Source organism: Hippopotamus amphibius, chromosome 14 (assembly GCF_030028045.1).
Source record: "Hippopotamus amphibius kiboko isolate mHipAmp2 chromosome 14, mHipAmp2.hap2, whole genome shotgun sequence".
NCBI lineage: Eukaryota > Metazoa > Chordata > Mammalia > Artiodactyla > Hippopotamidae > Hippopotamus > Hippopotamus amphibius.
In genome coordinates this window covers 67,864,316-67,874,979 of record NC_080199.1, presented here as the reverse complement: position 1 = coordinate 67,874,979, position 10,664 = coordinate 67,864,316, and the positions used below count along the sequence as shown (strand labels likewise).

At 34.4% G+C, this 10,664-nt stretch overlaps 1 protein-coding gene across 14 annotated transcripts in view; it reads right to left on the bottom strand.

Moving 5' to 3' along the window:
- Positions 1–28: 28 nt before the first annotated feature.
- The window catches only part of SUPT20H (SPT20 homolog, SAGA complex component), a 37,210-nt gene continuing 26,574 nt past the window's right edge, over positions 29–10,664 (bottom strand). For 11 of the 14 annotated variants that reach the window (XM_057707066.1, XM_057707073.1, XM_057707070.1 and 8 more), the window contains 6 exons: positions 10,291–10,445; positions 8,087–8,142; positions 6,029–6,175; positions 2,641–2,746; positions 1,102–1,205; positions 29–347 (listed from right to left, as the gene is read on the bottom strand). In XM_057707066.1, coding sequence (XP_057563049.1) covers positions 210–347; positions 1,102–1,205; positions 2,641–2,746; positions 6,029–6,175; positions 8,087–8,142; positions 10,291–10,445 — 706 coding nt within the window. In that variant the 3' untranslated portion in view covers positions 29–209. The remainder of the gene's footprint in view (positions 348–1,101; positions 1,206–2,640; positions 2,747–6,028; positions 6,176–8,086; positions 8,143–10,290; positions 10,446–10,664) is intronic. The other 3 variants (XM_057707077.1, XM_057707079.1, XM_057707078.1) reach the window with 1 other exon arrangement.

Below are 10,664 nucleotides of genomic sequence, written 5' to 3'. Positions count from 1 at the left end.
AGCAATGACTTACGCAAACCAACCCCAATGGTTTGTTAAACCATTTCCCTGTTTTTATTTAAAAATCATAGGGTTGTGCTTCTGTATAAAGTTTGTATATCTAGCAATGTAAAATACTGACACATTTTAAAAAACAAAAACAAAGTAGAAACTCAGAATCCTTTTGATTCAATGCTCTTATGTTTTTAAAGAGAAAAAAAATGCAAGACTCAGAATTTTGGAGTGGTTGGCGTGCCTCTCTTCATTTTACTTTTTGACTGGCTGCCTGTATGCCGATGATGATGTAGCTGAGCTGTTTGTGCTGCTGCTGCTGCCATAGCCATTTGATGCTGCAAGAATCGCAACTGCTGCAAAACAGAGGGGAAAGCATCAAGTTAGGTTAAATGTACGCATGGAAAGATGCTTTTCCTGAGAGTGATGAAAACAACAAAACTGAAAGGGAGAAAGCACCAAGATAACAAAAAAGGACTATACCACATCGAGACAATGCACAGTCAAACAGCACCAGTGGTACAGAAGCCTGCTGAGGACTTTAAAAATGGTTCTTGGTAAACTTGAAAAGTATTTCTGTCACTTTGCCTGGCCAGTCTATATTGCAGTAACTCAGCAACTTCAGTTACCATTTTGTTGTATGATAGTTTATAGCAATATAAAACCACCCTGCAAATTAAAGACAGTCAACTATAGTATGCTGACTTCCTAGAATAATGGAATAACATTTTTCTAAAACAGGTATGACATTTACAAATAGGAACAGTGGTATACTTGCCTTTTTCTGCAATAAAATATTAAAAAGTTAACCATTGGCACTTACAACTATTTCAAAATATACTGGAAACTAAAAATGTATGTTAATGTGCCACCAGCACTTCATGAAAGATTTTAAGTAAGGAAAAGAGTATGACTTAAATGTACAAAATATTCAGTGCTCCAAGTTGACTGGCTAAAATTGTCAGACTTTTAAATAAAATCTGCTAAATTATTTACCGATTACTGTATAGTCTTAAAAGACAGTAACATAAAACTAAAGTAAGGTATTCTGAAGTACTTTTGGAGCAGAGTATCTTTAAAAATGTAACCAGAGTGAAGTTGCTGGATTACTTGGATCTGTTGCTGCTGCTGTTGAAAGGCAGAGGAGAGCTGGAATCTCTGCTGAGGAAGGCTTTGCTCAGGTCTGTTCTCGGCAGAGCCAAGCTGAGACAACACTACAGAGAGGAGAAGGGGAAAGCAGGCCAGTCAGAAAGTTTGAAGGCTACCAGGGTTAGAAAAGGACAACACAGAAAATGAAATAGAAAAGTATCAGTATGATTAATCTTAAGTATCAAATCACAGACATTTCAGAACAAATTTAGTACAGTCTCCTGTTAGTTGAGGGTACCACTGATGATAGAACTTCCTGGACGTGGAAGAGAAGGGAGAGCATGTGGGCCAAAGCACTGTATCCCTCTCTTTTCTTGCATCTCAATGAAACTTGATACCAGTGCTACTTTGTTGAGAAGGCTTTCTAGCAAAATGCTGAATACAGGATGTTATTTTAAAATATAACCAATCAAGTAGGAAATGGAGTGGGAGAAACCCAAACTACCATAGGACAAAACTGGTAGACAAATGCTAAAAGATGTTACAACAAATATCAGATGACACTATTAGCAACAAAGGTGGTGAACCTTTTACAGCTGAGTGGGATCAGGGATAAGTTCAACTCTCACTGTATAGATGAGGACATTTCAAGTGACGATCGTCTGGGTGACTCAGGTAATTAGAGGCAAGTCTGGGACTAGGAACATTCTCATTTTTCAGCCTAGAGTTCTTTCCATTAAATTATACTATAGCTATTTTAGGACATTTATAGCTTGTGCGGTAAAGTTCATATGCTAACAGATTTCCATTTGGAAATTCACTAGCTCTAAATTAGAACCTTACATAAATTACTCCAAATTCAGACACTGGGAATTGTACTGGATTCTAAAGGCATTATAGTAAGCCCAGTGATAATTCAAAATGTTGACATGTTCACTCATTAATCCTCAAACACTATCTCAGTTTTCTTATACATGTAGCTTACTGATTTTAATTAAATGTAAAGGTATAACTGCTATCTTCAATTGATGAAATAATCTTCATTAAAGGTAAATCTTTGGTTCACCATTTATTACATTTATTATTAGAAGTGGTGAGCAGTCATTTAGTATAATCTCTTTTTTTTAACAAATGTCTTACAGAAGCTAAGCTACTTAACTATTAAATCCTAATTCATGCAACTACAAGCTACTGGAATGATACAAAAGATTGTGCAACCTAGAAAAACATAGTCTCGATAACCCAGGAAAACTGAAGACTTATCAGCTCTGGAAGCTTCCTAGTAAGTTGGGTAACTATGTAAAATTTTGCCAACAAAATTTAACAAGAGGAAAACAAAACTGCTATTAATATATGTAGGTCAAAGCACTTTAATCAATTATCAAAATAATGAAAAAATCCGAGTGCCATCAATTAACCAATTAAATATTTCACACATTAAATACAACTAAACACTTTCCTTGTTACTGCTTTCAAAAGGAAACAAAACAGTTAAAATGGTGAGATCCCAAATTAGATACTTTTAATAAATTCAACATATTTAGTTATGAAGATACCAACCAGCTGCTTGTGACTGCATAAAACTTCCTACTCCAGCAAGGTTAATAACTGCAGCATGCTGAGCAGATAAGGCCTGTTCTTGACTGGTAGAACTTTGTTCAGAACCCTGAATAAAAAAATAATATGTGACTTGTACAAAAATAAAAACAATTTTGGATTGGTGGGAAGAATTAGTATTTTTTCCTGTTTGGGGGAAAAAAAAAACGATTAAGAGCAGGTCTTATAAAAAGAGTAACATAAAGAAAAGACTTTAAAGGTATTTAAAATTAGCCAAGAAAAAGCTTATGGTATTTTGAAAGCAAGAAAATGAAACCTAATTTTCAGAACTGATTCTGTACTGGTTTATTGTTTGATGCTATGTTAAAAATAATTACTAAGGCTTCTATGAAGCTTCATCAGAAGTATAGCTGATTTGTAATATGGTGTTAGTTTCAGATGCACAGCAAAGTAATTCAGTTATACATATTTTTAAAAATTTTCCATTATGTTATTATAAGATAGTAAATATAGTTCCCTGTGCTATATAGTAATTCCTTGTTGCTTATCTATTTTATATATAATAGCCTATATCTGTTAATCCCATATTCCTAATTTAACCCCCCACCCCAACGTGCTAACGATAGGTTTGTTTTCTATGTCTGTGAGTCTGTTTCTGTTTTGTACATAGATTCATTTGTATTATTTTTTAGATTCAACATATAAGTGATAATCATATAATATTTGTCTTTGTCTGACTTACTTCACTTAGTTTTGATATTCTCTAGGTCCATCCACTGCTATAAATGGCAATATTCCATTTTTTTTATGACTAATATTCCATTGTGTGTATATACCACATCTTTTTAAGCCAATCATCTGTTGATAGGCTCTTGGGTTGTTTCTATGTCTTGGTATTATAAACCGTACTGCTATGAACACTGGGTGTTCTAATTCTTTTAGAATTAGAGTTTTCATCTTTTCTGGATATATACCCAGGAATGGGAGTGCTGGATCATATGGTAGCTCGGGTTTTAGTTTTTAAAGGAATCTCCATACTGTTCTCCATAGTGGCTGCACCAATTTACATGGCTCCTTTTTCATCTATTTAGGTCTGCCCATTTTTTGATGGGGCTGTTTGTTTTTTCGATATTGCTTCTATAAAGCTTCCTCAGAACAATTTTTTAAAGCTTAAAACACTCTTTGCAACATAGTACTAGAATTTCTACTGAGCACATTAGGTCAAGAAAAGGAAACAAAAAGACATATGGATTATAAAGGGAAAAAAACTGCCCTTATTTGCAAATGGCATGACTATCTAGGAAAAATAAACCCCTAAGGAATCTACAAAAAAAACTTCTAGAACAAATAAGTGAGGTCAGTAAAATCGCAGAACACAAGATCAGCATACAAAGACCAATTCTGTATATTAGCAATGAATATATAGAAAACAAAACTAAAAAATACCATTAACTATTCCCCAAGAATGGGAAAAAAAAGAAAAAGAAACATAGGTGTAAATCTATGAAACATATATAGGACTTAAAAGCTGAAAACCCCTAGATAGAGACATACTATATTCAGTGACCAGAAAACTCACATAGTAAACATGGTAAGCCTTTCCAAAGTGACCTATAGATTTAACAATTCCTTTAAAAATCTCAGCAAGGTTTTTTTGTAGATATAGACAAGATGATTCTAAAATTCATAAGGAAAGGCAAGGGATCTAGAACAGCTAAAGAATTCTGGAAAAGAATAACATGGGAGGAATCGCTGTGTCTGATTTTAAAACTTACTATATATTTATATACGGTGTGTGTGCGTGTGCATACTGCGAGAGAGAGAGAATCTACAGTGACCAAAACACTATGGTACTAACAGAGTGACAGACATATAGACAGGTGAAACAGAGCAGAGAACACAGAAACAGAGCCACACAAACACAGCCAATTGACCTTTGACAAAGGTGTAAAAGTAATTCAACTGAGAAGGATGGCTTTTCTAACAAATGGTGCTAGAGCAAATCCATATCCCCCCATAAAATGAAGCTGGACCAAAGACTCACACCTTATACAAAAATCAACTGAAAATGGGTCATACATTTAAATGGAAACTACAAAAAAAATCTTTTGGGCCCAGGGCTAGGTGAGGAGTTCTTAGACTTAATACCTAAAGCATGATTCACTTAAAAAAAAAAAAAAGGTAACTCAGACTTCCATCAAAAGATGGAAGCAATCCAAATGTCCATCAATGGATGAATGGATAAGCAAAATGTGATATATAAATACAAAGAAATACTATTCAGCCTTGAAAAGGAAGGAATTTCTGACACAAGCTGCAACATGGATAAGCCTTTTGGATACTACGGAAAATGAAACAGGTGAGTCACAAATAGACAAATACTGTATAGTTTCACTTATATGAGGTGCCTGGAGAAGTCAAACTCATAGAAATAGAAAGTAGGCTAGGAGGAGGGGAAACGAGTTGTTTAATGGGTACAGAGTTTCGGTTCTGCAAGATGAAAAAGTTCTCGAGATTGGTTGCACAACAATATGAATATACTTAAATGCTACTAAACTGCACATTTAGAAATGTTTAACATGGTAAATTTTATGTTACATGTATTTTACCACAATTTTGTAAAGAAAGTGCAAAAGTTTTACATCCAGCCAAGTAATCCTTCATGTGTTAATAAAGAAAAATAGTTTTAAATGTGCCCTTCCTGAGACATCGAATAGACGATGAGCATTATCCCATCAAGATTTGCCTGGGGCATCTTTGGCACAAGGCCCGATGGTGAACATTTCATATATTTAATTGTGGGCTAAGAGAAACATCAGGGTGGGACTTAGGAATCAGTATGTTTTAGTTTTCCAGATAATTCCCAAGTGCAGCAAAAGTTTGGAAAAACCTGAAGTTCCTCCTACTACTTTAATACACTGCAGTTCTTGTTCAATTTCATTTTGTTTGGCAACATACAAAGTATTTGTTTTCGTCTATCTTCCCTCTGTTTTAACCTTCAAGATAAAAAGAACATCTCTATTCTAATGGAGACAAACTACTATAAACAGAAGGATGATGATGGGGTAGAGGAAATACATGGCCTATAGAGACAAAAAAGATCTGGATTTGAATCCCTGCTCTGCCAGTCGCTGTATGGTTGTGAGCAAGTTAGTCACCTGAATCTATTTCAAACTATGCAAGATGGAAGTGACATCATCTATTCAACATGGCTGTTGTGAGAATTAGAAATAGGTACCCAGTAACTTAACTGACAGCTACTATTGTTAATAAAGAAAAACAGCATATGAAAAGCATGTTCAAACAATCTAAATAAAAACCCTAGAAATATGCTTGGAATATACCAAAAAAGGTTACGATACAAAGCATATGGAAGATAGAGAGGACCCACCTGCTCCCCTGGCTGTTGAGGACTAGAAGTTGCGGGTTGCTGAGGTTGCTGTGGTGTAAACGGAGAGAGCTGCTGCTGCTGCTGCTGCTGCTGCTGCTGCTGTTGCTGCTGCTGCAGAGTGTTAAAAATGAGCGAGCCACCTGGGAGCTATGAAGAATTTAAGCAAGAATTAATTAACCAATTTCAGATTATTTAGATCTCTTTCTTCTATAAACACTCACTATGTGTCAGGCATTCTTCCAGGGACTGAGGAAAACAAGTGAACAAACATGAAAACAAATCAAGATCCCTGCCCTTAAAAAAAAAAAGGGATGATCTATTTAAACACAATTTTTAAGTGCTATTACTCTGGCTCTCAAATGTATTAGTAATCTTAAATATAAGCCTTTCTGCTTCAAGTTAATAGTTAGCTATCCAAATACACATACTGCTTTTATTTAACTCCTTTTATACATCAACATAAAACAGCATTAAATGCATTTGGAAGCATAAACAAGAAGCTAGTGATACTCAGGAACACATATTAAGAAAACTCATCTCCCTAAATTTAGTCTAGCTTTGCCCCAAATCAGAAATGCATGGGCTTTTATATAACATAGCTAGGAATTGCAAAGCTGAAAAGAAAATGCATTATATGTCCATGTTTAGTTTGGAGATGTTACTTGCTCTATCATTCTGACTCAAAATTAATTAAACAAATTTTTTAAAACATTTGTTTAAAAAAACCCAACTTTTAAAAAAGCAGCATCCAGAAAACTCCACATTAAAAACTAAAACTATGCATTCCAAATGCATCAGGAAACCAACAGTTTTTTCATTTTCTCTAGAGTGGTTTAAGTTAAGAGCACTTTGAAGTTTGGGGGGAAAGTCCAAGCAAATATCAAATATAGAACTCAGGACTGTATAATCATAAAAAGGTGTCTTAGGTCAAAAGCTCTATACCCAGCACAGCTCACTGTTAGGTAAATCTGGACAAAGCACAGGTCAAATGTTCCTTCCTCAATTAGATAATAATATATCCCACAAAATATAATTTATAAGGTGGCTTTGCCCTTAAACCCTTATTATCAGTGCTATTAAGGAATCCCACTTCTTTCAACACTGAGACTGATCCCTGTAGAAATTCCTACAGAAAAATGCAGGAAAGTTGGCTAAATAAACCAATGTATCCATATCACAATTATTCTGCAATTAGTCTGTAAATACTGACACTGTTTGCATATTGTACAGGAAATAAGTTTTAAGTTTTAGTTCTAAATGTATTTCCTGGTTTATCAGTTCTGAATATCAGGTTGGGTTGATCTGTTTGTTACTGTTATTTCCCAATAATCCATAGCTCTGCCATTCTGTGTCTCCAAATCTTTATATTTATGTCTACCTTTTCTCAAACTTCTCCGTAGATAATCCCATCTATTTTCCTACCTACTAGCTTAATACTGAACTCCATCCTTAAAGGACCTAGCATAACAGCCAGATTATAAATTCACAACACGTACTAAATTCTCTACCTACAATCTCTCTTTATATTTTAACACATAAAATGTATAAGAAAAGTCTCATTACTAGACACAAACTATAATCTAACAAACATTTACTGAATGACTACTAGGTGCCTGGCACTGTGCTACAAAGAAACATTCTCCTCAGGAAAAGAACACACGTACCTAATTTTAAAAATTTCTGTTCACACACAAAATCTATTATAAGCAAAGAGCAATACATATACGCATACATAACAAGTCTGTTAAGAGAGAAATTATTTCTAAGTATATCTGCTGCTACTATTGCAGGCAAGTTATCTTCCTTGTCAGTTGTCAACTCTCCCCTCTGCAACTAGTTCTTGATTTGGCAGGGGTGTCAGTGCCAATGAAAGTGCAGACACAGGATACCAAATTCTTTCCCCTTATCCACTTGACCAAGTAAAGGTAACCACACCCTTAGAAGATTCTGAACAACCTCAAAACTTCAAATGCTGATATGTACAGACATACATGGTTAAAAAAAATCCCAAACAAAACCCTATAAAAACTTTAATCAAAAGCAGTGTTTCAGGTTTACCTGGAGTAGATTTAAGGGCCTGAGACTTGAAGTATTTTTTAAACCAAATGGAACACCTATTAAATAAAACTCATGGTTAAAACAGGGAATTAAAATTTTACTACAGTGGAAAGTATTTTATACTTTAGTATATAAAAATACAACATTTTAAGTACTTCCTGCACAGATGTGCTAATTGTTCATACTGTAAACATTTCTTAAAAACAAAACAAAAAACCCCCAAAACCCTATTTTCATAAATATCTGTCAATACCAAGATCTTCTTCAAAGATGTGGAGCATCTGTACACTGTATTCTGTATTTCTGAAACTGAGATTTCTTTATAACTATTTTGACTGCTGTCTGGAAAGGTAATCTAGTAGTATGCAAACACCATAAATATAATAAAACTATCGCTGTTGTGCAAATACATTTCAGGTATTGGCACCCATTTACATTCCTTTGTGCTAAACAGCACATGATAATAATCCTATCTCTGAGAAGCAGTGTGCTCTGTGCTATTTTTTCAAGCACAAATGCTAATATTAATAATGCTAAAGAACGCTGAATTTTGTGTGTAAGGATAAAAGTCAGGAAATGATGCTCTGCTAATTCTGAACTTATTCCCCCAAATCTGTGACACAGCACAAGAACACATTATAAAGCAGGCGTTGGCAACTTTCTCAGTAGGCTTTGTGGGCCACATAGAGACTCTGTGACATATTCTTTCTCCCCTTTTTTTTTTTTGAAACCTTTAAAAATGTAAAACTATTCTTAGCTTGGACTGTTGGCGATAGCTTGCTGATCCCAGTCTCAAAGTATGTACTGTATATATTTTCCTCACTAAATATACCAATTTGAACACTAGCTAAAAATGTATCTAGTCCTCTAAGCAGATAATTGTATTAAAAAAGATACAGGGCACATAATGCACAGATGACAGTATGAAAGTCTTGTAATAAGAAATGGAAAAAGCATAATCAGATAAAAATGTGACAATACTGATATTCCCTCCAGAAATTCTCACCAAAACAAAACAAAACAAACAAAAAGACCATAGTTCCCTTTAGGATGACATCTGTATAATGCTTAACAGCTTACTAAAGGCATTTTCATATCACTTCATTTATTTCTCAAAAGTACCAACTGAAGTTAGATGTTTTTACTCTCATTTTAGAATAGACGAAACTGAGGCTAAGGGGGAAAAATTGAAGTGACCGCTTTCAGGCCCCACAGTCAGCATTTGGAGCTACAAGTAACTGGTAGAATTACATGTAAATATAAAATCCTAAATTCAATACTGATTCCATTTCCAGGGCTTCTGCTGCTAAAGCATATTTATACACATTAAAATGAGAATATGAGCTAGAATCAGAAAATCACAGCAATATATTAACATGTTTAAATTATATCCTTTGGGTTCTATTTCTCCTAACTCATAGAAAGTTTCTAAGTTTTTCTTACTATGCTGAGTGTGGCTTTTCTTGTTAATTTTTTTCTCAGTAGTAAGAAATTGGACTGTTTTGAGATATAACACATTCTCTTAAAGAGCATTAAAAAAAAGCACAAGTTGTTAAAACTTTCCCTCCAGCATATGTAATTATAATTATTACTACTACTACAATAAAACTAGTACTAATGACGATGACAGCAAATGTTTCTGAATGTTTATTACGTCTCAGGCATAGTTTAAGCACCTCATCTGTATTTATTTGTTTAATCCTCACAACTATGAGATAAAGTATTATTATATCCTCTTTTTATTTACGAGGAAAGTGAGGCACAAAGGTTACTTTGCCATGATGACACAGTTATAGTAAGTTGCACAAAAAGGATTCAAATCAGGCAGTCAGGCTCCAGAACTGAGGCTTTTAAATGCCACGCTCTGTTGCTTTTTCTTGCTCACATATGTTTTCAAAACACATTTCTTTTACGTGGGACAGGCCTACACTGACAACTATAGAAGTTACTTTTATGATAACCCTTGGAAGGCAGAGATAAAATCTGCAGAGACTTATAAGCTTACCAAGTTTCCTCACACAGAAGTTGATAGCTAGATGGTTTTTAATTCAAATATCAGAACTTTAAAAGTTTTTGAAAGGAAATATTTCCAATATAATATTTCATGAAGGATGTTAAATGTTTAAATAATATCATTAAAATGGCATTTTTACATAAGCATGGACTTTAATTTTGTTAGAGGTTATTATTTCCGATATTCTGACCTGCTTGAGAAGCTGCCTGCATTGCACTGGGCAACGCATTTGGTAGCAGACCTCCTGAGGGAAGAAGACCACTCAAGTTTATTCCTGCAGGAGTTATGGCACCAGTGTTACAGCCCAGCATAGGGTTTGAACCACTCATCAAAGCTTGAGCTCCACTGCAGGAGAATAAGACAAAACATTAAACTAGCACTATAAAAGGGAAAATCAGCCATATAAATCCTTGGATTAAAAAACAAACCACTGAACAAACACAGATATTTTTGTCTTAAATATCAATTTGGAGACCTAGTTTCATTTTTATGCTAGAAAGTGACAGCAAGTTGGCTACAATTAAGTACTATATATTTACCAAGGTCTAAGATATAATTGGGAAG